The sequence below is a fragment of the Gossypium hirsutum genome, chromosome A13 (genome assembly GCF_007990345.1).
Source record: "Gossypium hirsutum isolate 1008001.06 chromosome A13, Gossypium_hirsutum_v2.1, whole genome shotgun sequence".
NCBI classification, from domain to species: domain Eukaryota; kingdom Viridiplantae; phylum Streptophyta; class Magnoliopsida; order Malvales; family Malvaceae; genus Gossypium; species Gossypium hirsutum.
Window position 1 is genome coordinate 105478699 of NC_053436.1, and position 27532 is coordinate 105506230.

Below are 27532 nucleotides of genomic sequence, written 5' to 3' on the forward strand. Positions count from 1 at the left end.
CTGCTTATTTCTGAATTGACTATTGAGTTTCATAGGATAGATTTAGGTCTCGTTTTTGTTTGATTAACATAATTATCGAATGTTTATTTATTAATGATGGTTTAAATTTAATTTTGAGTTGAAATTACATATTGACTTGTTAATTGTCATAGTATCTCGTAAACCTAATCTATTGACTAAAACGAGCGAAGGGTGTTACATGAGCACAACTATTAGGGATGCGATACAATAATATAACAACAAATTGGGTGTTGGACTATTCTCATTTCTTTGGAGCCTAAAATGAAATCGATGGAAAGCTTTGGGGACTTCTGAATGAGTTGAAGGTTGCGTGGGACTTGGGGTTACGTTAGGTGATGGTGGCGTGCGATAGCGTCATGGCAATGTAGTTGGTTACATCAGTCCATAGAAGCACTAGTAGTGTGTGGGATATAAAGTCAATGTACGACTGATCATGGGAGGTATGTAATACCCTCATACCCGACCCGAACATCAGGTCAAAGCACTATGATGTTACATTCGTTGCTAGAGCAACTTCAGCGATTTCACGCCAACTAATCCCTATAAAACTCAAATTATATCAAAACACTTGCAATAACTTTTGCACATGCCATATTCTATAGCAAAATATCAAATTTGTACCCTCTTCAAGCCTTGGTGATGAAATGAGATGCGTTAAAATCCCAACTTGAATCTAGAGCTTCAATTCAATCTTCCACCTATGTGTTTAAAACACGCATTAAGCTTATGAAAGCTTAGTAAGTACCCAGGGATCCAAATCTCATTTTTTTTACCTTGAATTCTGTATATATAAAATATTACTACTATTATAATTCTTGAATATATCTTAATAATCAACAAAGTATATTTTAATAATTAATAGATCATTTCGTATCTATAAAACTCATTATTACCATTATTCACTACCTTTATCTTTTCATAGATTGATAGGAACAAAACTTTTACCAGTTTTATTCACTAAATTATCACTTCACGGTTTAAGAGAAATTATTATCAGAATCCTTTACTAGTCATCTCATTGTGTAACAGTAATTTTTCATCAGAACCTACTTATTATAAATTTTTATTTTATCGTTATCTTTTATTATTCAACAAAGGCCCAATGTAGACTTAACAAAACGCATATGATATATGAAAATAGTACAATAATAAATCGAAATGCAATAACAAAACAAAGTAGCACTGGAGTGCTATGTCAGAACAAGATCGCACTGACGTGCGTAATAAAAACAAAGAGCAAGCTAGGTGCTTCCTTAGTGGTATGTCATCTATATCCTAATAGTTCTCATTGACTGCCTCAATTGCCAGTGCGCAGACACTGGGGTTGAGAAATCAACACTAACACAATCAAATAATAAAGCGGTATCTGCAAGTGTGTCAAGTTAATTGTAATATTTGTAATGTTTAATGGAATACTCAAGTATTCCAAGGATTGAACCCAAATAAGTCAGTGATTAAGTGATCCCTAATTAATAACATGCAATTAAAGGAGCCTAATTAACTCTCACTAAGCATTATATTACGACATGTCATAATTTGAAGTTAATTACACTCATTTGCTTTCTAACACTAAGGAAGACTAAATCGTAAAGCAGGCAAAACTATAAATTTACCAAATTACTAAAAAACTGTGGTTGGTCAACTTCCATGCTGCTAGATAATTTTCGAATTAGAGAATTAAATCACTTAAACTCCTAAAGTGGCTCAATTTTACCTTTCAGCCTCAAATTTACCAAGTTAGACAAATTAGTTCGACTTATCTCTCTACCTCGCCCAACTAACACGAGTCTATTAAATTGGTGTCCGATAAGATTTCTTTTCGGTCTCTCATCTTAATTTTCCCTTAGGGATGTCGATCCTAAGTTAAAAGTTTATTTGATTTAGCCCAATTTTTGCAATTTAATCTCTGACCCAAAAATTAACTAAACAATATTTCCATCAACCAATCTCCCAAGATTTAGCTACTTAAGCACACAATCACCCAACATTCAAAAAAATAGGCATTAACTTAGTCTAAAATAAAGTTGATAAAAACCCAAGCTTTCTTGCAAAAGCTTGAAAAACGAAATAATGGCAACAAGAAAGATAAATAAAAATACCAAAGATAAAATTTTTGACAAATGAAATATAACAAAGCTAATTGGTATTGAACTAAAGGATTAAAGTGCAACTACAAGGGAGATTGAAGTGCTAAACAAGTAAATAAATCCTAGCTACAATTGTAACTAACTTAACTAACTACTAAAATGCTAAGAAATACCAAAGAAAAGCATAAATTAAAAACCCTAAAATTATGGAGAAGAAAACTACTCTAAACCTAAGCTAAAAAGATGAAAGAAATCTAAACTAAAAGCTCTCCCTTTTTTCTTAGCCAAAACTAGCTTTCAACATCTTATTACAACCCAAATTTTGTGCTAAAAGCCCCTTAGCATCTATTTTTTATTGGTGTTGAAGTTGGACAAGGACTACCAGTGCAGTTAATTTTTTGTCTCGTCCCGTCAGTGGTGTCATTATACCTTCGCAGTCTTGAAATGGGGGGCCCTTCGATGTTTGGGTATCGCGATACCACTGTAGATGGCCTCAATCCTCTTCGTTTTAACATTGTCCAAGGTACAATGACTTTTAAGCCTCGATATTGCGATACCCCATTCTAGGTAATGTGTTCGTTCAAGTCCGAGCAACCGTTGACTACCTACAATACTCAATCAACTATTAGGGGCCCTATGGCGCATTTGGCTAATTTGGGTCTCAAAAGTAACATAAAATGCATTAATTCACTTATTAATACGAATAACTAAAACTAAGTAAAAATACAAAAAATACATTCAAATTGCTCGAGAATAAGCTCATTAAGTGTAATGGGGAGCCTAATTTGACATATCAAATTACGACATATCACTCATCTTGTCTACTTTAGGAAATTAAGACGAAAATCACTTCATTTTCACATTTAGGAACAAAATTTGCATATTTTAAATTTATTTCAAATTAGTCATTATTGTAACAACTCAATAAACAGAACTGTTAACTTTCATTGACACCTGAAACATAATTCATTATTTTACAAAAATTCCATATTCACTAATAAAATTTACCATAGCTTCCCAGGTGCCACTTTTGCATATTTCTCAATTTAGTCTTTTTTCTTTTTCATAATTCTTTCATTTCACCCAAAAAATTCACATAATAAATATAATTTAATAATTCTCAGTTTCACTTCTCATACATATACCATTTCATCGCACTTTCTTACACATTCTATTTATCCATATAATATTTCACAATTTAGCTACAATTTTACATTTTTTCAATTTAATCATTATATTTCCACAACTTAAAAAAACAATTATAATTTGAATTACAATAATCACGTATTTTTTCATTCTCAACTACATTATTCACTTATCAAGTATGTTCTTGTAAAATTTCATAACCTTTCAATTAGTCCATTTTTGTCATAAAAGTTTAATATTCACTGAATAATCATATTAAATCAAATTTCTTTCTTGCTATACTTTAATTACAGAATTTATCTCAATATCTTGTTTCACATATATTTTTTTATGTATTTTACTTCTATTATTTCATCCACATATTTTCTCAAGTTTGACAATTTAGTCATTGTCATCATAAAAATTCCATTATTTTCCACAAATTCACTTTTACAATACTTTGTGTATTTCATCATCTCATAACAAATTTATTAAATTTTTATCATAATTTTCTTATTCACGTATTAAATTGCTTTACACTTTATTTTGCTAATTTACCACAAAACTTAGCCAAGTTTACATTTTTAATCCTTAAATAACAAAAAAATTCATGGGTACTTGCATTTTTCAAACTCAAATCACTTGTTCTTCCCTTTTCCTCATCACTTGATTCATTTTCTTAAACTTCTTATTCAATATCATATAAAAACAAACTTTCCACGAGTAATCTTCATATTGACATCTTTTCTGTACTTTTCTAACAGTATTAAACTTGAAAACAACATGAAACCTTAACATTTATACCTTATTCTGTAACACCCCTCACCCCGCCCAATTGTCGGACCCGAGCTACGGGATGTTACTACTAATACCGGAGCAATCACATATAGTGCGAAGTAATTCACATTTAATTCATAACAAAAATTTATTCATTCAATGAATTCTATTGTAAATGCAAACACATAGTAATGTATAATAAAAAATCAAACTCGTTTGAGCTTATGAAAGTTCTTAAGTTAACCCGAGCATGAAGTAGGACAAACTACAAACTTTTCAAAGTATGAGTATAGGTATCCATACCCAGGGTCAAGTATCGATACGACCTTTTGGTTCGATGTTCTAAAATCAAGTTAAAATTCACAAGTAACGATACTAGGAATAAGGTACCGATAACCCGTATTAGAATGTATCAACACCAAATTAAGTATCGATACCATTTTGGCATTCTGTCATTTTCAAAAAATTTCACTCAAGTCAATTTGAACTGATACATTTATAAAGTATTAGTCCTTGGAAATAAGTGTCGATGCTATATATTGGTATCGATACCAAATTGGCATTTTGTCGTTTTTAAAATCTCGTTCATTTGGTAAAATACCGATACTTCAACCTATAATATCGATATTTCTTGCTAGAAGGTCAAAAGTATCACATTTTAGTATATTTTCATGCTCAAAACTAATAAAAAACCAATAAGTACTCAAGGTATACAAATCATTTACACAAAATCAATTCAAACCATTCCTCAATACTGTAACACCCCTTACCCGTATTCAATGCTAGAACAGGGTAAGAGGCATTACCAGACTTAATCACAATTAAACATACACAAATCGTGATCATAAAACTTCATTCCAAATTAAATATTATTCAAACACATGCTTAAAGTCCCTTATACAGGCCTACAATGCCTAAAATATTCGTTAGAGATAATCCGGGACCAAACCGAAAACTTTCAGAGTTTTGAGATAACTTAAGAAATTTTTATCTTAAAACTGGGCCACACACCTGTATGAATAAGGACACGCCCGGTGGATAGGCCGTGTGGTCACACACGCCCGTGTCCCAAGCCCATAGAGCTCTCTGACTTACATTCAAGAAGAAACTTGAGTCACACGGCCTGAGCACACGCCCGTGTTACTAGGCCGCGTGATAATTAAATTTCACATTTAAGGTGCAGACTTCAGACGGCCGCATCATACGGCCATGTTGGAGCCCGTGTGAGTCACACGGCTAAGCCACACGCCCATGTGCTAGATCGTATGCCAAACCTGAACATTCAGTTTCTCATTTTTAAGCCACAGGGGACATACGGCCTTATCACATGCCCATGTGGTAGGCCGTGCATCACACACGGCCTAGACACACGCCCGCATGTCCACTCGTGTGGACGAAAATAGGCTGTTTAAGGCCACATTTCTCACCCTTTTTGATATCACCTGCAAAAAATCACATTTATACACTAATAGAGTCCAACCAATCAATTATTTCAAGACAAAACATGTATATTTCATTTTCAAACACAAACATTACATTCAACTTACTTATATACTTAATCATTCATACAATTACATTATCAAATCAACCCCTATACATGCCGTATAAATCAAAAAGTTGTTTAACAAAATCTATTGGAATAAATCCGGATAGTGTGATCCTTGATGTAGATCCGATCTTTCGTATGTATATAAGTCAATCTACAAAACAAATAACATACACAAGTACGCTTATTGAAGCTTAGTAAGCTCATAGGCATAAAAAACGTAAATCTTACTAAACATTGTACACAATCATATATCTTTTAATTTAACTAATTCTTCTTGTAAATTACAAAATCATTAAAAATCTCATTTGAATAATTTCCATGTTGCTACTCACGAATTTAATTCCTATGGGCCCATTTCTCATTTACTTCCATAGTTAAACTAGGGAACAATAATGGAATTGAGTGCTTAATTATCACATTGCCATAGTGAAACATGGACTTGCACATAGTTACATATCACACATCGAAGCCATAGCCCTGCCATGGTCTTACACGGATCACATATCATAGCGATGCCATATCCCAGATATGGTCTTATACGGAAGCACATTATCACATCATACCAATGCCATAGCCCAGCCATGGTTTTATAGGGGAGTACATATCACAATGCACCGATGCCATAGCCCAGCTATGGTCTTATACGGGCAGACATATCACAATTTACCGATTCCATAGCCCAACTATGGTCTTATACAGGCGCACATATCACATTTATCCCGTCAATTCATCATGTTTATTAAATGAAAGCACTCAAAACTATTGTTTCGACTAATTTGCACTTTTAGTTAAATATCATTTGGTAATTAGTACAATTTGATAGTGTTCATCTACAATAAGATACCTTAGTAATCATAATATTTTCATAATAAAACATTAAACTTTGCCATATGAACTTACCTGGGCTGATTTGCAAAAGTCGTAAAATTTTCACGGACTATTCTTGTAATTTCTCATTTCCACGATTCACTTCGTTTTCTTGATCTATAATTATAAAATCATTCCCTCATTAGCATCTAATTCAATTCTATTCTATTTCAAAAAATGCCTTTTAATTTTTTAAATTACACTTTTACCCCAAACCTTCTAAATTGTTACAATTTAGTCCTTACTCAATTTATTCATCAATTGAATTAATTTCTCTCAAATAAAACATTATTTAAACATTATAATCTGTTTCACAGTCTTTGACACACAAAGTTTCAACATAAAACCCTAATTACAATAACTTTCACAATTAGGTCCTAAAAATCAATTTCTATAAAAATCTCTTTTTAAAATCATCATATAATAAAATTAGAACCCCAATTCCATGCTAAATCATCATAAACTTTCATCTCTTACTCATGGCAACTTTCTAAATCATTCATAAAAGCAAAACTAATGGATTAGATAATAGGACTTAGTTGTAAAATACTCAAAATCACAAAAATTACAAGAAATAATCAGGAGTTGAACTTACATGTTGTAGAACATAAAAACTAGCTTCTTAAAGGCTCTCTAATGGTGTTTTTAGCTGATGAAGATGAAGAAAAATGATGAATTCTCTAGAATTACCAAATACATCATATTTTACAATTAAATTTTTACCCTATTTTCAATTTTGCGCCTTGTTCACACTTGATTTTTATTTTTCCTGCACACTCATGCTGTCCAACCCACCTAATTTGGGTCTATTTACCTATTAACTCCTTCCTTAATAATCTCTTAAGCTATTTAATCATATTTTATAGTTTTGCACTTTATTTAATTTAGTCATTTTTCTTCAATTAATATCCGAAATGTTAAATTTTCTTAACGAAACTTTAATACTAACTTATTAACACTCCATAAATATTTCTAAAAAAATTTATGGCTCGGTTTATGAATTTGAGGTCTTGATACCTTGTTTTTATCTCATTTAATCTACAAATTTCTTTTAATTCATAATTTCACTAATTCGAAAATATTTCTAAAACCATACTTAACTTTCACTTACTAATATCTAAACTCACATGTCGGATTTAGTGATTTCAAATCACTGTTCCGATATCACTAAAATTTAGGTCGTTACAAATACACAGTTCTTATATGACTTACATGGCATTCAATTTACAACAATCATACTTTTACCTAAATAATTCATACCAAGTGCATTATACTCCTATTTAATACATGACAATTTTACTTATCAACCAAATATACAATTTACTATTCACAAAGTCAATCAAGCCATTGAACATCACTTAGGTACTTTGCCAAACCTATTAACCTATTAAATCATCAATTACTCAAACATTTGATACCATTCATCTTCATAATCTAATTCAACCATTTCATTTCAACATTGTTTTTCATATGTTTCAACTATAGTTTAGCACATTGCCAGCAATACACATTCATGTACACAATATGTACCATCCAAGTTCCAAAATCACCAACATTCAAAGTACACATAAACATAATATTGCCTATCTATATGCCATATAACCAAATCGAGAATGATTAAAATACTACCGAGTTAGAAGCTAGATAAATGATCTCCGAGGTGATCCGATCAACATGTTTCACAAAATAACCACTACAGAAAATAGAAAATGAACAGAGTAAGCATTTCGAATGCTTAGTAAGTTTATAGGTTTTAAAACCGTAAGTTCACCTTAATTTACAATTAACATAACGAATTAGATAAATACAAACTTTCTTGTTTTCACATATCACAACAATAAGGTGAGATTATCAATTATGAATCTTATAACATTTCAATCTATACAATTCAGTGTCATTCTATCAGAATCATCAAACATATACATCATTACATCATTCTAATTATATGTCTTCATTTCCAATCATTACACATTCTTCCATGTTGTTATTCTTTTTGCTTTATTAACTGTAATCCCGATGCACCATAATGAACAAATAGAGATACTGGGTAACTACACCACACCGAATTACTCATCTGAGTTGTAGCTACACCACACTAGTGCACAAGAGTGCAAGGGCCATAGGCAAAAATATCATATATCATATCATCTCTCCACCACACCAGGGTTTCCGTAGATATATATATCGCAACAAATGCAAGATTCCAGCATAATCAGTGAATTTTCTGTACATCAGTAAGCTCTGTAACATCTCTTTTACATATCTCGTACAATGCACGAATAACCCTATTGGCATTCCAATTGTATCCTATCATTTCTTACGTTCATCTTAGCACATTTAACGCATCAGATCCATTCTTTACAATTCAGTCCTTTTCTCACTTTTTTGTACTAATTTGCACACAATTCAATGTATACTCCCACAATATAAATTCATACTTAAAACGCATACCTTGCATTTACATATATAACTATACCATATGAACTTCCTACAAAAACTACTAACGATTTGAATTGCAGGGACTATTCAACAATTTCCCTTTTCCTCAATTAACTTTCAGTTGATTCAAATATTGATCTATACGATAATTCATTCCAATTTATTAGTTTTAATTACCTTATAACATTTTATTCTATGCATATGACATTTTAATTTCACGTTTCATAAATTTCCTAAAGTTTCACATTTTATTCAATTTAGTCCATAAAACCAAAACAATCATAACTTTCACATTTGAGCTTCATTTTACAATCTGATTTCAATTACATCCATTTACGACTCTCTGAAATTCATTGAAATAGAAATTTCACACCACTATTACACTTTTTACACTTTAGTCCTTTTTTTTACAAAAACAATAATTTCACTTTACAAATTAGTCATTTTTCATTTAAACACTTAAAATCTAACCATTTAACATAAAAAATTCACAAAAACAACAATGGAGACTTTTCAAAACTTTAATATTTTTTAAAACTAACACATGAGTTAGCTAGATCGAGCTTTAACGATCACAAAAATATAAAATTCATGAAAAACGAGCTTGAACACACTTACCATACAAGGGCCAAACTTTGAAAGTTTTTGAAGTTTCAATCCTTCTTCAATGGAGGAAAAATTAGTGGAGAATATGAGAGTGAAGTTATTCTCTTTCTTTCCACTTAAGTTTTCTTTTATTAATGTTTGAATTTCAATAATTTAACTTTAATTTTTAACAAAACAATGCTAAAAATTATGTTCTAACCGTCCATGATATTACATTATGGCCTAATTTCCATTTTAAACCTTGAAAAATTTCTATTTAAGCCTTGAAAAATTTCTATTTAAGCCTTTTAACTAATAAAAATCAATAACGATTAACTTTTACATTTTTTATGATTTAGTCATTGTATCTTAATTACTAACCGTTTAATAAAATTACTGAATCAAAATTCAATATAAAACTATAATATACTCGTAAATATTAAATAATAATATTTACAGACTCGATCATTGAAAAATGGGGTCCGAAACCACCATTTTCGATACCACTAACAAACAGGCTGTTACATATTCTCTTGGAATTAAGCTCTAGCTTGATTTATCTCTCATCCAACTTCTATTTTCTTGAATCTAAAATGATATTCTTACTCTCTATAGTTTTCTTATTATTTTTCTCTCTTGGTGGTTATGAAAATTCCTTTGATTTCTATGTAAAAATGATTAATTTTGACAGAAAATACCAAATTGCAAATAAAAAAACTTTCTTTTCTTCAAGAATGGTAGACATAAACTTGAAAAAAGAATTTCCACCAGCTTTTCTTTTTATTTTATTAACTATTAATTAAATAATAAAATATCTTATATTAAAATAATAATAAAATAATCTTAACCAATAAAAATCTAACACCAATTTCATGAGAATTATCTTATTTGAGAAATGACTATTTTACCCTTCAACATTCACTATAATTCCTTCATTGAATCATTACTTAATTTGGTATAATTACGATGTCGTCCTTCAATTTCTCCACTTATTCAATTTGGTACATGCACACCAATTTCATGTAATAAGAAATTGGGTTATTTTCACTTTTGGTCCTTCAATTTTCTCATATTTATGCGTCAACACCTCAAATTTTGAATAAATGTACTTGAACCTCAAAACTTTTTACATTTGTATGATTTAGTCATTACTTTAATTTAGTGTACCACAACATACTTCTCGATTCAACTTTTTTTTTTATACTCGTCAACCTTCTCTTTTATCACTTTCATTTTCTTATTTTATTTTATCAAAAAATCAATTATACACAATCTCGAGTTATTACTGATTTTAAAGTCTAAAAATTTTAAAGGTGTTACAAAGTGTCTTTCAAGCATGTCACCGACAGATGAAATGGCTAAGTTGTTGCATGGAGATGATTTTGAATTGCATCGGTTTAACTCCCTTGTTCCTCAACTGATCAACGTTTTCGAAAAACCAATATATATTTCAATTATTTGATAAATTTTAAATAAATTCATTAGAATGAAATGTTGTTGCTTAAGGGCTAATTTGGCAATGCTTTTGAAATGTACTTTTGAAAAGTGCTTTTGAAAAGTTTGGTTTAAAATTTGAGTGTTTAACATTGTTGTCAAAAAGTGCTTTTGAGAAATAAAATGTCCATTTTAGACATGTTATTATCAAGTAACAAATATACATTTAAATAATATTTAAATTAGTTAATATTATTATATTTTAGTAAGTATATAAAAAAATTAATATAACTTCTTGTTAATATTTTAATATATAAAATATAAATTTTAAATATTTTTAAGTAATAAATATTAATTATTTATAAAATTTAATTAGAATATATAAACTATATTTTAAATATTTAAATATTTGTAATTAGTATTTTAAAAAATATTTTTTTATTTTTAATTAATGATTTTAACACATTTGTAATTAAGTACCAAGAAAAAAAAAGAGAGAGTACTATGTTATTGGATGGGTGAAAAAGTAATTAAGCACTAAAAATGCTTTTGTGAGAGGAAAAACTAAAAATTTTAGCTTTTCCTTTTCAAAAGTATTTTTGAAAAGCTAAAAATTTTAGCCAAAAGCAGCTTATTTTGCACAAATTTTCTTCCAGAAGTGCTTTTGGAGCCAGAAGTACTTTTGAAAAGCAACGCAGAACTAGCCCTAATCGTGAATAATTTTTAAAAAAGTTTAGGATCACTCATAGTATTTCTATTATTTATATTTTTTTCTACTCATAATTTACTTTAAAATATTGCTAAATAATAAATTTGATTTTGTAGGACACAATTTTAAGATTACGTTCCAAATCCTTGTGACCTCTCCCATGCGATTATCATCCTCTTCGATTCCGAGTTTAGTATTATTTTTGAGAAGTAATTATGAAAAATTTAGTTTAAGATTTATGTGTTCGATATTTTTGTCAAAAAAGTACTTTTGAAAAATAAAATATCTATTTTAGACATAGTGTTATAAAATAACAAATATATATTTAAATAATAATCAAATTAGTTAATATTATGATATTTTAGAAAGAATGTAAAAAATATTTTATTATAATTTGTTATTAATTTTTAATATATAAAATAAATTTTAAATATTTTTAAGTAATTAATATTAATTATTTATAAAATATAATTTAAATATATAAACTATATTTTAGATATTAAAGTATAACCAATTAAAATTAAGATATATAATATTATATATTTAAAATATAAACTATTTTACTTTTGATTCAAAAGTACTTTAAACTCCAAAAATTATTTATTTAGGGCTAATTTAGAAATATTTCTTAAAAAACACTTTTGAGAATGCTTATGATAAAAATGCTCTTTGGACAATTTTTGGCTTAAGAATCACTTTTTCTCTCAAAAGAGCATGTTACTCCAAAAGGTTTTTTTTTTTAATTCCATGGTCTCAGTCTTAATTCTTGAATATGTTGTGTATTCTTCTGTTTTTTTTGGGGGGACAAAATGGGTATCATAGCAGTAAAGATTTATCCACCAAACACATAAAGCTAGGAGATAGTGGTGGGTTTTTTAAAAGAAAAAAAATAAATTGCTTTAAAAAAAATACAAGAACTAACTAAATAAATTGACGTCAAAATTTTACTTAATATGATGATTTAACGTGATATATCAGCTTTTCGTTACACTGTTAATGATTTTTAACGGTTTAGTGATCAATATGTTATAAATTGATAACGTCAATGATCATTTCATAACAAATTAAAGTTTAGTGACTAAACCACAATTTTAACCATACATAAAGTGACTATTTTGTAGTTTGCCCAAATTTATATAAAGTAATATGCACCCAATTGAGTCTTCTCAACAAAAAAAATAAAAATTTAAAATTAGACCATTTCATTAACAAAAATTATTAGTGGACTAGTTTAGCTATTAATAACATTAACTGATTAACACGCGTCATGTTATGTGGACGAGTTGTTGACGTCCATATCAGCGTATATTTAAAAAGAAAAAATATTAATAAAACAATTACAAATGGAATACAAATTTTAAATAATTGAATAGAACATATTAGGATGAAATCTTAAAAGTTCTCAATATTTTTTTTTATCTTTTTAAAAACTATTTTATATTTTTTTACCATTTTTAATGATTTTTAAATTATCATTTATAATATTCGAATTTTACATTTAGAATGAACCTAAATAAAATAGTTGTCCACATTCAAATTTATTCTGGATGTGTAAGATAATAAATTCTTTATAATTTTTAGGATTTTTATAAATTTGTTTATAATTTTTTTTAAAAAAATCATTTTTTAAACATATGTTGACATGACATGTCACGTAAGCAACTTGTCCATGTGACATGCCACGTGTCAACTCCATCAATACATCAACGATTATTTTGTCATTCGAAATCAATTGACCGTATTCTTTTTCCAAAACTTTACCTTTTAAAGTAGAGAAAAAAAATTATAAATATAAAAAAATTGAAAGGGTAGAAAAATAGAAATATGAAAACTATAATTTTTCTTTCATTTGCTTTGTATGAAATATGAAAAAAATAAAATAAAAAGTATTTTTCTTTACCTCCATTGGCAAAGTTGAAAACAAAAGAAAATAAAATAAAATATTTGAATAATATATAATTATGAACTAGTATACACTTTTCTTTCATTTTCTCTTATTTTCTTCGAGGTGTGTTTGGTCGATAGAAATGTGGAGGGATGAGAGAATAGAGTGGAAAGAAAATAAAATTTTAGAGTGTTTGGTAAGTAAAAAGAAGTAATATTAAATTATATTAAACATTTATTAAATTTAACACGTTTTTATTTATTAAAATTTTTAACTTTCAAATTATATGTTTATTATTTATTTTATATCATTCTCATATGACAAGCTTTTAAATATTTAGCTTTGACATGCATGCATAAGAGTATGACCCAATTACTAGTTATAATTAATTTCTCTCATTATTATACCAATAAAATATTTTTATTTATTATACTTGTTACAATTTAATTTTTTATTTTAATGAAAAAAAACAGATTATAATAGTTTTCCTATTCGTAAAAAAAATAATTTGTGAGAAAACATGTCATAGTTAACATTTTTGAAGTCAAATTTTGTACACTTTGACCTCAATTATTTTTCATTAATTTAATTTATAAAAATATACCTTAAAAGTTTTTATAATATATATTTTTTCAAAATTTAATCTATAACGAGTTTTAAAAAAATAATAGGCCAAAGTTGAAAACTTTTTACCCTTAAATATAAAAACTTTGCCAATTTTAATGTAACAAATGTCACAATTGTTGGGTAAAAATATGCTGCAAGTCCCTTTACTTTTTATCAATTTAGAAAGGTTTATTTGGAAATTAGGTATCTAAACTATACAATATTTCCTATTTAAGGCACCTAAAGTTTTTATTTTTTTTTTGTCAAAGTAGGTATCAAAAATTTAATTTCGTTATCACTTTAAATACCAACCATTTAACTCTCGTTAAAAAAAATCTTTGAACCAATTAAATTATGACACATATAATTTTTAATTAAATAAAATATTTAAAATTAAAATTGAGTAAAAATTTAAATAAATAAAAAAAATTAATGGCAAAGAATATGATAATTTATTTTAATATCGAAAACGTGGGTTTATTTTAATGGAAGAAATTTGTTTATAAAGAAGATGGAGATGAAGATAGAAGGAGAAAAATTGAAAGATTATATTGTTATTATTAATTAATTAATTTTTATTAAATATCAATTTTAAATATTTTTATTTAATTAAAAATACCACATGTTATATTTTAATTGGTTTAGAGGTTTTTTTTTTACCAGGAATTAACAATTGGTAAAACTTAAGGTGCTTATTTTGACCCCAAAAGAACTTTAGATATCTAAATAGAAAGAGTTGCATAGTTTGAATGCCTACTTTTCATATAAATCTTCTAGAAATTTAATATTTTTATTTTAAGATTTTAAAATTTAAATTTAATTATTAATTTTTTTTAAATTTTTTTTGTTAAATTTATTAGCGTGACATTTTGAAATTAAAAAAAATTACTTAGATAGTCATATAATAATATTTTTTTGTGATAAACCTAAATTTAATAGAATTTTTTTAATAAAGATAATAATTAGACTTATATTTTTAAATTTGAAAAAATAGTATTAAATGAAACTTTTTATTTCAAAAAAAAAATGAGGGACTTAATTCAAAAAAGGATAGAGAAACTGAATTCTAAATGTATGTAAAGGATAGGGGCTTAGAATACATTTTAGCCATATTATTTTTATAGCACTTTGTAGAAAAGGTATAAAAAAAAAAGATTAATTGGGAGCGAAGAAAAGAAGAATTAGGGGGAAGAAGAGGAAGAAAAAGATCAGATCTGCAATTTTTATTTTCAACTATTGTAGATTTATACTTATATATATATATCTCTCATAATAATAAAGGAAAATACTACCAAAGGGAAGGAGAGGAGAATTTCCAGGTATCTCTTCCTACTTGAGTTTAAAATGAAATGAAATTCCAGGTTTTTCGTACAATGAAGTAACATTACTTCTTTGTGTATGATTGATTGATTTGTGTTTGAAAAGGCGACAGCGAGCGATGGCGGAGGACAAAGGCGTTTCCGACGGTGAAAGCAAAGAATCGAGTCCGCCGCCGCCGGTAGTCAAGAAGAAAGGCAAGGGAGTCCTCTCCCGTATTTGGCGTGCAATTTTTGGTAGGAGCGGGGACAATTTCGAAAAGAGGCTTGAACATATTACCAAGGAAGAGAAGGCTGTTGTCGCGCGAATTAAAAGAAGATCCCAGGCTTGGAGGACAATAATTAGGCATCTCATTGTATTTTCTGTCGTTTTGGAGGTATCCATTATTTCATCTTTTTTGTCTCTATGTCAGTCTGCAATTCATTGCTCAACTTTATTATTCTATTTAATTTGACATGTATGTACTATCTATCTTTTATTCCGAAAAGCTCGTGAAAGGTATCACTGGTGATTTGGTTCTCTGTCAGAAGTGTTGCCCAAATGGCCTTTTCTTATTTATTTATTTTTAGGGGGAAAAAGAGATGGAAATTGTGAAACTTCTTGTAATATCTGTCTTCCTTTTCAAAGAACTCTCTTCTTGTCAATTTACAGGTTATTGCAGTTGCTTATGCCATTATGATGACAAGATCCGAGGATTTAGATTGGAAGATGAGGGCATTTAGGGTTTCCCCGATGTTCCTTTTGCCTGTTATTTCTTCCATTGTTTATTCTGCAGTTGTAAAAATCACAAGGATGTGTAAGTAACTTAATATCTTACAGAATTTTCATCATGTTAAATTTAGATTAGTTTTGTTTATATTTTGTTGCTTATGATGTTAAATGGTAGTAGGTGTTGGATATTTACAACTGGGGTGAACCCACATAATAGGGTTAGTGATCTTGCACCTATACCCAAATTAGAAAAATACAAGGATTCCTCTCCTCCCACCTAAAGGAAATGAAAGGGTATCGACACGTCAAACTTGCTGATTTGCTGCATATCATGGCTGATATGATATTGTGAATTAAGGTTTTGTTGATTAGATAGATTATAACATTGGCAATAATACTGTGTAGGGTATTGTGCACGGATATATACCTAGCCGGGAGAAGTTCTAACCTTCTCCTTTTGGAAATATCCCTATGACTTCTCTTATTGGAAAGTTTGCTATTTATTTTGCTGTTCTCATGCTTTACACTTGCATGCTGGAAATGGCTTTAACTTTTTATTATACATATTATAACTTATTTCTTTTATCTATTAGATTTGTATCATGTTAATTGATGCATGAGGCTTGCCTTTGCAGGTTTTAATTTCTTTAAAAGTGGTTAGAGAGGTATATATGATAGGAGTTAAAAACCCTGAGGTTGTTAGTATGAAGTGTGTTCCTAAACTGGATGTGTTGGTTCAACTATATATATAATTTGAGAAAATTAAAGTTGAGAATTACAGGATTGATCTGATAGGCAATTTGAAACTGTAAGACAATATGTTTATTGAGTATTGAACATTAACATCATTTACAGTCTAGAGCAATTAGTTTGAATGCCCCTAATATTTAAAATTCTACCTTTCTGAGCTGAAAACTTAAATGGGGATTTAAATTGTGATCAACATCATTTTCAGTCTTTAACAATTAGTTTGAATGCCTTTAATATTTAAAATTCTACCTTTTTGAGATGACAACTCAATTGGAGATTTAAAGTGCAATCAAGATTGCATTTTTGGTCACATTGCATTTATCTTGATTGACTCTGTAGCGCATTTATCATGGTCTTTACAGTTACTACAGTTGAAATTCCCCCCTCCCGCTCCAAATTTACACAACTTATTGTAAAACATAGCAATTATGGTTATAAGAATAGAAACTCTTTAAATCTTAGTGCATTTCCATGTTAGGGAATGCTCTCTCTGATTTAAACGCTAATGATGACTAGCAATCCTAGCCGTTATTTGATAATTAATAATAACTAAGACAAATAATAAAATAACAAAATAGTAAAATAGAATGATGTAGCAGCTCTTGTGTCACTAATATTTCATTTGATCCAGAATCCTTTTAGTGCATTTCCATGTTAGGCAAACCTCTCTTTGATTGAAGCGCAAAGAGTTCTTAATTCTGTCACCGAGCTTGTCATTTTAGGCAAAGCTGTCTCTGATTGACAACATATGTAGCGTTCCATAGTTATTTTGTATTTCATCTTTTACTTATTTCTTTACGTTGGGTTGTATTATTTGAAAGAAATTTGTACCCTGGAAGTTGAATTGTGCAGATGATAACATACTAAACTGTACTATGATAATATATCAATATTTTGATCTAACAAGTTTATACTATTTGTGGTTTCTTAAACTGTGTGTAATCTTGTTAATTTGTGATTTTATCTTATAGGTGACCAGAGGGACCAGAAAACTCTAGAAAATCTTCGTGCTGAAAGGCGAGCAAAAATTGATGAACTTAAGGAGAAGACAAATTATTACATTACACAACAGCTTATTCAGGTAATTTAGAAAACTAGTAATTGGTTTCCTAAAATGTCTTTTTAAGCCCTCTGGCTGAATTCTACCTGAACTTTCTTCTTCTATTACTGCCATGAAATGGAAGGCATGAGGTTAAACCTCCCTGGTACATATTGTTGCAAAAAGTATTTCCTAGTATAAGCCACCTTTCGGATTGTTAGAAGAAGAGCTATTTGACTAGGTTGAAGGTATTTTTCAGAGCCTTATTTTGAATAATTGTGGAAAGAAACTGTTATTGGCATTGCTTGCAGAATCACTTTGGGATAATTATTGCTTATATAAGGTATAGATGCTTTGCATGATCATTTTGAAAAAGTTGTCACTAAAGTAAAATGTAAGCAAAAGCCTGGTTTGAAAATGAAGACAATGGACAAATTTTAGGTTTCTAGTTTTTGTTTATTTGCTCATGAGCTAGATCATTGAGTAATTTTTTGAATGCATGATATTATTTACAAATTGAACTTATTTACAGTACTCTGATGCAGAGATATGATCCAGATCCAGCAGCAAAGGCTGCTGCTGCAACTATCCTTGCATCTAAGTTGGGTGCAGATTCAGGTTTGAAAGTCTATCTTGAAGATGAATCTAAGCTTGATGTCCTAGGGGGGAGGAGCAACGATGTTGAGATAGTGCCTTCAAGTGGACTTCGAAAAAGAAAGCACAGTAGATCCAATAGTGCGGGAAGCACTCCATTGGTTCATTCTAATGAAGGATCACCACCTCATCCTGTAGGGAATGAGGGTACTCAAGCTTCTGAGCATGATCGACAGGTTGTTGATCATTACCATCCACAGGGGCCTTCTGTACAGGATGGGGGATGGCTTGCTCGAGTTGCTGCCTTGCTTGTGGGGGAAGATCCAACACAATCATATGCACTTATATGTGGCAATTGCCACAGGCACAACGGTTAGTGGCATTAGTTTTGCAGTTATATCTTCAAATCCTGATTTGACACAATTTCACACACGTACACTGTGGATATCTGGTGTTTTTTTTCATAGGAATATTAAGCTTCAAACGGTATTTCCTTTGGGGGTTTTGTTCAGGACTTGCTAGGAAGGAGGATTTCCCATATATAACTTATTACTGCCCGCACTGCCAAGCCTTGAATAAGCCAAAACAACTGGAAGAGCATGGTTCTAGATCTAGCCCCATCATGGACCCCTTGCAATCGGGAGTTGGCGATGCAGCAAAAAGTCCAAGTGGTAGCATGGCTGAGGATATACTCAGGAGCTCCAGCCCTGTGATATCTGGATCTGAGATTGAGAAAGTGACGGAAAAAGTAGAGTCAAGTGATGTGATTGGATAAAATGCATACTTACATGGAGCAATGAAATCGATTATGGTGTTCTATCTCCTTTGATCTCATATGTTGCCTGTAGGTAAACTATAGGAACGCTTGAGCTCTGGATTTTTGCAGTGGTTTTGGTTCTTGTTGGTTGTTTTGACTAAACATTCAGATGTCTTACTAGGAACTTATGATTATACACACATTGATATAGAAGATAGATATAATTGTTACATTTTACTCTAACAATATGATTAGTTGCATTCCAGGAAACTTCCCTTTTATTTGATAAAAACAAATCATTTGAGAATATGGATAGACCAAAATCTTTAGTAGGAAATAGATACATTTTCTTTTTGTAGTCTTGTTGAGAATAGGTAATTTGGGTGTTCGAACCAATATCCTTAACTCTAAACAAGCAAAGTTTATATTATATTTTTAAGAGGGAGGGAAAGAGGTATCATAGATATCTACCCCTAAACAACATACCAATACTTAAAGCTCACATACATACAAGTTAATAAACTAAGTAGTGCATTATTTTATTGATAGAAGGCTTTATTATATGTATGTGGAATATTGGAGGGGAGGGAATGATTAGATTTAAACTCATGCCATTTAAGTAATCTCGGATAATAATATATTTATCTTGAAAATGCATTACAATTGAAATGTGGTTATTTTATCAATTATATCAATCTTTAACAGTGAAATGTGGTTATTTTATCAATTATATCAATCTTTAATAGAAAAATTGGATGAAATTTATAAATAATAAATTAATTTATTTTTCGATATGATATATCAATTATTTTAATAGAAAAAATAAAATCCAATACAACATACTGTAGAAATTACTCCATAGTATACGGCAAAACAGTGTATAGAGAAAATGAACCAATGAAATGTAGACAACTTTGATGACAAGTGGATGCACTGATAGCACACAAAATGAAATTGTGGGAAGTAATCACACCACCTGGTGTGGTCTTCATTTTCCTTCCGGAAATCGCCCCTCCCTACCTTTCCCCCCCCCCCTTTTTTTTTTCTTTCACGTGCAATCAATGTCAGCCTTGCCATTGGCCTCTCTACTGCAGCTGCTGCCCCCATCCTACACCTTTTCATTTCTACTACTATTTTCTTTTCCATTGGTCCACTATATCAACTTCTTTTATTAACACAAACATCTTCAGGTATAGCTTAAAAGAACTCTCAAACTCACGGGCCAAATTTTGCTCATTGCTGCGATACGATGCCACTGCCAATATATAGGTTTTTGTATTGCCATCGCAAACCATCCTTCCTATAGTTTTCCCTTTTTGGCCAAAACTATCCTTCCTACTTAATTAATGCTGTTAAACAAGTTGCTTTCTTCATAACCAAAAAAGCTTCCTTCCATCAGAGGCTCCTTGACCTTGAGCTTGAGGTTGAGCTTCACCCTGCCATCAACCCTTCATTTCACACCACTAATACATATCTTTAGTATAATTAATTTCCCTATGTGTAATTAAAAGCAAATGAAAACAAATGATATCATGAACGGCTGCAAGTCCGATTTCGACCACGGCAACGACATCGACTATTTTAATGAACCTTTGCTACTCCGACCATCATATGCTAGATCAACGTCCTTGCTCTGTGACGAGCTACGCAGCTTCAGAATAAGCCTCCGTTGGTGTGCACTAGATCACTCTTCCAGCACAGGCAAATTCGTTTCCTATCTCACCTTCATCCTCCTCGCCGTTTTCGTCCCCATCATAAGCTCCCTTCCCGTTTGGTTCCAAGACCTGTCCATCGCATTTCCTACTGAAAACACCGCCTTCAATCTCCTGGTTCAATTCCCCGAATCAGCCTTGGCTTTCTTGGGGTTTTTCACACTGTCCTGTTTTTTCAGAAGATACGGGTTGAGGCAGCTCTTGTTCCTCGACGCCTTACAGCAAGATACGACGTTCGTAAGACGTGGATATACGCGGGAGCTGGACAAGGCGTTTCGTTACCTGGCGTGCATACTCTTACCCTCTTTCTTCGTTGAAGTTGTTCATAAGATCATCTTCTTCTCCACCGTGAAGATATCGTTACCTTATGTTAGCTCCGGGTTCCCATTGAACTCCATCGCGTTTGTGTTGGTGTTGGGGTCGTGGGTTTATAGGACCGGCGTGTTCCTCCTCGTCTGCGTGCTGTTTCGGTTGACTTGTGAGCTACAGATACTGAGATTCCCAGGTCTCCACAAGATGTTCGAAGGGTGTGGGTCTGATGGTGGCGATATATTTCAAGAGCATGTTAGGATCAGGAAACAGTTGGCCATCACCAGCCATAGGTATCGTTTCTTCATTATTGCTGTTGTTCCAATAGGGTCGGAAGCGTGTAAATTATTGTACTAAAAAATCACACAAAGTTCAATTCCCAGGAAAGAGAGGTGGATCACATGGATCTCTTAAATACCAAGTATTTCCTTAGACAGAATATCCCTTCTATAGTAATTTAATAGCACAATTAAATACTACTATTATACCCTCAAATATTGAAAGAAAAATAGGACAAGAAAGAACACAAGAGTTTTAACGAGGTTCGGTAAATTATACCTACGTCCTCGGGCACTAACACCAGATGATAACATTACTATCTTCAAAGTATTACAAACAAATAGAATTCCTTAAGAATTCTCAAATGGGAGAAGAGAGAAAACTAAGAGAGAAAGATTGGTTGGGATGGTTGAAATGAAAAATGAAAAGGCCTATTTATAGTTGAAGTTCAGGGACTAACTTGCAAATGGCCTAAAAAATTAGGGACCAAAATTGCAATTATCCCATTCAACTTTTCAACATTCGGTGCAACTTGCTCAACCTTTTTAACAAGTTGCTTCCTACCTTTGTTGACCTTTCAACAATCTCCACCTTGAAGATTTGATTAGGATAATCACATCTTCACACACTTCCTTCAACTCCCCAAATTCGATAAAGTTATCTTTTGTAATGCCTCTAAATGCGCTCTCGAGCGCCATACACCTAAAGGTGCTCAAATTCTCAGGATGTTAATCAAGTTCAAACAATGATTAAACTTGATTGTTGTTACCACCTTGGTCATCATATCTGCGGGATTATCTGCTGTCGGAATCTTCTGAAGTAGAATTTTTCCTTTTTCAAAGACTTCCCGCACAAAGTGATATCTTACGTCGATATGCTTGGTTCTTGAATGATAGACTTGATTTTTCGCTAAATGAATAGCGCTCTGACTGTCACAATATAAACTTATGTGACTTTGAACAACTCCTAAGTCTTTCAACAATCCATTAAGCCAAATAGCCTCCTTAACAGCTTCTGTAACTGCCATATATTCTGCCTCTGTAGTAGACACAGCTACTGTAGACTGTAAGGTAGGCTTTCAACTCACTGGGGCTTTCGCAAGAGTAAACAGATACCCCGTAGTTGAACGACGTTTATCTAAATCACCAGCAAAGTCGGAATCAACATATCCAACTACAAACTGACCAAGTGCTTCATCCTGTTCAAAAATTAAACCAACATCTACGGTTTTTCGAAGATACCGTAGAATCCATTTCACAGCTTGCCAATGTCCTTTTCCAGGATCATGCATATACCTGCTCACAACTCCAACAGCTTGTGAAATGTCAGGCCTCGTACACACCATCGCATACATCAAACTCCCAACTGCATTAGCATATGGGACTTTTGCCATATATTCTCTTTCTTCTTCAGTTTTCGGAGATAATTGAGCACTAAGTTTCAAATGAGAAGCAAGTGGGGTACTTACATGTTTTGTGTTTTCATTTACACCAAAACATTGTAATACCTTTTTCAGATATTGCTTCTGATTCAAACAAAGCTTGCCTCTCTGTCTATCTCTACTTATCTCCATGCCGAGAATCTTCTTGGCCTCACCTAGATCTTTCATCTCGAACTCTTGATTCAACTGAGCCTTCAGCTTATCTATCTCATTTTGGCTCTTCGAAGCGATTAACATATCATCAACATACAAGAGTAGATAAATGAAAGATCCGTCATGCAGCTTCTGCAAATATACACAATTGTCATATTTGCTTCTTGTGTACTTCTGCCTTCTCATAAAGCTATCAAATCGCTTGTACCACTGCCTCGGGGATTGCTTCAATCCATATAGCGATTTGTTCAGCTTACAAACCCAATTTCTACCACCAGCATCTGTGTATCCTTCGGGCTGAGTCATATAGATCTCCTCTTCTAACTCACCATGCAAGAAAGCCGTCTTAACATCAAGTTGAGCTAGCTCCAAATTCAACTGTGCTACCAAGGCCAACAAAATTCTAATGGAGGAATGCTTCACAACAGGGGAAAATACATCATTGTAGTCAATTCCCTCCTTCTGTGCTACCAATCTTGCCTTGTAGCGAATATCCTTCTTGCTAGGAGATCCATCTTTCTTTGCGAATACCCACTTGCATCCGATTACCCTTTTACCTTTCGGTAATTGCGCCAATTCCCAAGTATTATTCTTCAGGAGAGACTGCATTTCTTCATCCATGGCGCTTTTCTATTTATCACTTTCTAAGCTTTGCATTGCTTCTTGATAAGTGATAGGAATATCATCAACAACGGGAATGACGTAGGCCACCATATCAGTAAATCGAGCAGGTTTACGAATTTCTCTCCGTGGCCTTGCAACTGCAACTGGTTCTGGTGTACTTAGTGGTTCTTGGGTCAGAACCTCTTCAACCTCTAATTCCTCCATTGTGGCTGGAGAATTAGACTTATTAACTGGGCAAATCCCCATCTGCTCAAACTCCACCTGTTTTGGAGTACACTCCACCTGCTGTGGAGTATTGCTCGTCTGAATATCTTTATCTGCTACCTTTTTCGATGTGGCAGATTCATCAAAGGTAACATCTCTGCTACAGATCATTTTCTTTGTGCTTAAGCACCAAAGACGAAATCTCTTCACTCCAGAAGTGATTCCCATAAAGAGAGCTTTCTTTACCCTCGGATCTAACTTTGACTCCTTCACATGGTAATATGCAGTGGATCCAAACACATGTAAGGAATCATAATCTGTAGCCGGTTTTCAGACCATACCTCCATAGGAGTTTTTCTTTCTAATACAGATGATGGCAAACGATTAATAAGATGGCCAGCGTATGTCACAGCCTCAGCCCAAAATTGCTTGCCCAACCCAACATTGGACAACATACATCGAACTTTCTCCAGCAATGTTCGATTCATACGCTCTGCCAATCCATTCTGCTGTGGTGTATCCCTAACTGTGAAGTGTCGAACAATACCATACTCTTGGCACACATCGAAGAACGGATCACTTTTATATTCCCCTCCATTGTCCATCCTAAGCCGCTTGATTTTCTTGCCAGTCTGGTTTTCGATCATAGTTTTCCATTTAAGAAAAACTCTAAGCACTTCATCCTTAGTTCTCATGGTATACACCCAAACTCTTCTGGAAAAGTCATCAACAAAAGTAACAAAGTAGTGTTTTCCTCCCAATGAATGTGTCTTGGAAGGCCCCCACACATCTGAGTGAACATATTCCAAAATACCTTTTGTATTATGGATAGCAGTACCGAATTTCACTCTCTTTTGCTTTCCCAGAACACAATGCTCGCAAAATTTTAATTTGTAAGCCTTTGCACCTTTCAACAATCCTTGCTTTGCCAGAATTTGCAAGGATTTTTCGCTGACATGTCCCAACTTCATATGCCACAACTGCATTGAGTCCAATTCTTTGTTACCGGAAGCTGTAGCGACTGCTCCAATAACTGTACTACCTTGGTAGTAATACAAGTTATTTTTCTTGATGCCCTTCAATATCACAAGTGCGCCAGATGTCACTTTCAAAATCCCATCTCTCATAGTAACAACTGAACCATTGGATTCTAAGGCTCCCAATGAGATGAGATTTTTCTTCAAACTGGGCACGTACCGAACATCAGTCAGAACTCTGGTTGATCCATCTTGATTCTTTAATTGGATTGAACCTATCCCAACAGTTTTACAGGCATTGTCATTGCCCATATAAACAACTCCTCCATTTAGTTCTACTAAATCAGAGAACCACTCCCGGTTAGGGGACATATGATAGGTACAACCCGAATCCAATATCCACTCATCTGAATGGAACGACGATGATGATGCAACCAGTGATAGTTCAGAGTCACTAGTATCATGCTTAGCAACACAAGCATCTACAGCAGCTTTTCCCTTATTCTTCAGCTTTGGACAATTTTTCTTCCAGTGGCCTTTCTCATGACAAAAAGCACATTCATCTTTCCCGAGTCTGGACTTTGACTTTGATCTCCCCTTTTGAGTTTTCTTCCGAGTGTATGAACAACCTCGGACTACTAAAGCTTCTGTATCTCTGATTGAGTTTTTCTGTTTGTCCTTTTTTCTCTGTTCATAACTGTATAAGGCCGCACAGACTTCGCTCAGAGATATATCACTCCTGCCATGAAGTAGAGTAGTTTCTAGGAACTCAAACTCCTCAGGAAGTGACCCCAACAGCATCAAAGCCAAATCTTCATCTTTGAATGTCTCATCCATATTCAGCAAATCAGTGACTAACTGATTAAATTTGGTGATGTGATCATTCATTGTGGTACTTGGGACGTATGTGAAGCGAAACAGTCTTTTCTTCAAGTGGAGCTTATTTTGACTGTTTTTCTTCAAAAATTTTTCTTCAAGTGCCACCCACAACTTATTTGCAGAAGTCTCCTTTGAAAAAGCATACCTCTGCTCTCGAGAAAGGCATGATCGAATTGTGCCACATGCCAACCGATTGATCGCCTTCCAATCTTTCTCCTGTACATCATCTGGTTTCTCTTCATCAATGGCAATGTCTAGACCCTGCTGAAAAAGGGCATCTAGAACCTCACTTTGCCACATACCAAAATGGCCCGTGCCATCAAAGATCTCCACGGCCAATCTTGCATTTGCAATTGTCGGTCTTGTCCACATGGACGATGTTGAAGCTCCTACATCGACCGTTTTCTCCATAATCTTTCAATATACCTAAGGAAATCTTTTCTGATGTGGAAGATCAGTTTAAACTGCAACCACAGAGCATACTACGATTAACCTTCGGCTCTTGATACCACTTGTTGTGCAGAGCAATTATCCCATTCAACTTTTCAACATTTTGTGCAACTTGCTCAACCTTTTTAACAAGTTGCTTCCTACCTTTGTTGACCTTTCAACAATTGCCTCCTTAGTCGTCATCACTGCTAGCCAGTTCGCAGCTTTGTTGATGGTTTTGGCTTCAAAATCAGATAAAAATTTCTTCAATTCTGGTGATCTACTGGTAAGCACCTTAACTTGCACTATTCTTGGAAATTGGATATAATTTTTCACTGATGAATTAATATTGTGTGTGGGTGATGAAGGTTTGTTCAACGGTTCAGCTGAGTGGCTTCTTCTTGTGCTTGTTGGGTGCGGCAAGAATCACACATAGAGCCCAAGGAATGGCAGCCGTAGCTAGTAGATGGCATATGAGTATGACATGCGCAATGGCCGGAGTAGAGCAAGGGAAACAAGAAGACGACGGCTTCCTACCTGTATCTACGTGCAATGAAACTGATTCTGACGACTCATCCGATATGTTCATCAGCTTTTCCGCACACATCCATCCAACTTTCAAACAAGACAAGCTTTAGGTTAGTTTTTATCTATACCGAGTTTCATGGAGATATAGATATATTGGGTTAATTTCGAAAAGTACCCAAATTCTCTTCCCAAATTTAAATTCATCTCTTAAGTTTAAAACATTCTAATTAAATCTTCAAAGTATCTATATCGTATCAATCAATTTAGTCATTAGTTTAGGTATTAAATACCAGTTTAGACTAAAATGGAGCACTTTTAAAACTTGTAATAATTAAACTATAAACACATTTATACCTACTATATTCATAAATTGAATCTAAAGTATTAAAAAACAAACATTGTCAATACATTCAGGACTTGTTTATACCGTAAATATGCATGTGTTTACAATTGGTCACGTGTTTACATGGAATATTATGTTATTACTTGCTAGTTATTGTTGGATTTGTATGCATGCAGTGTCGTATTTGTAACATAACAACAAGGGGATAACGCTGTTTGGATATGCACTGGATCGAGGATTGCTTCACACTCTCTTTGCATTTGAGTTCTCTTTGGTGATGTGGATTCTCAGTAAGGTTGTTGTTTTGAACGACTGATAACCCTAAATTTAAAATGAAATTAAGGACTAAGCTGAAATTTTATTATATTATGTTTAATAGTGGGATTCATCAGTTTTACATGT

At 32.3% G+C, this 27532-nt stretch overlaps 1 protein-coding gene and 1 pseudogene across 1 annotated transcript; both read left to right on the forward strand.

The window, feature by feature from the left end:
• The first annotated feature begins 15194 nt into the window (after nucleotides 1-15194).
• On the forward strand, nucleotides 15195-19482 carry LOC107893489 (uncharacterized protein At2g24330). Its single transcript, XM_016818497.2, has 6 exons — nucleotides 15195-15403; nucleotides 15510-15777; nucleotides 16053-16197; nucleotides 17834-17943; nucleotides 18447-18867; nucleotides 19008-19482. The coding sequence occupies exons 2-6, from the start codon at nucleotides 15523-15525 to the stop codon at nucleotides 19268-19270; spliced, it is 1194 nt and encodes a 397-aa protein (XP_016673986.1). The 5' UTR covers nucleotides 15195-15403; nucleotides 15510-15522; the 3' UTR covers nucleotides 19271-19482.
• An 888-nt stretch (nucleotides 19483-20370) lies between these two features.
• On the forward strand, nucleotides 20371-27458 carry LOC107893488 (uncharacterized; annotated as a pseudogene).
• Nucleotides 27459-27532: the final 74 nt, after the last annotated feature.

Bases quoted from the DNA above. Each gene is read 5' to 3' on its own strand.
- LOC107893489 (XM_016818497.2), top strand. From the start codon at position 15,523: ATGGCGGAGGACAAAGGCGTTTCCGACGGTGAAAGCAAAGAATCGAGT. The intron at 15,778-16,052 runs GTATCCATTATT...GTCAATTTACAG, and splicing joins TATTTTCTGTCGTTTTGGAG to GTTATTGCAGTTGCTTATGC. The intron at 16,198-17,833 runs GTAAGTAACTTA...TTTATCTTATAG, and splicing joins TGTAAAAATCACAAGGATGT to GTGACCAGAGGGACCAGAAA.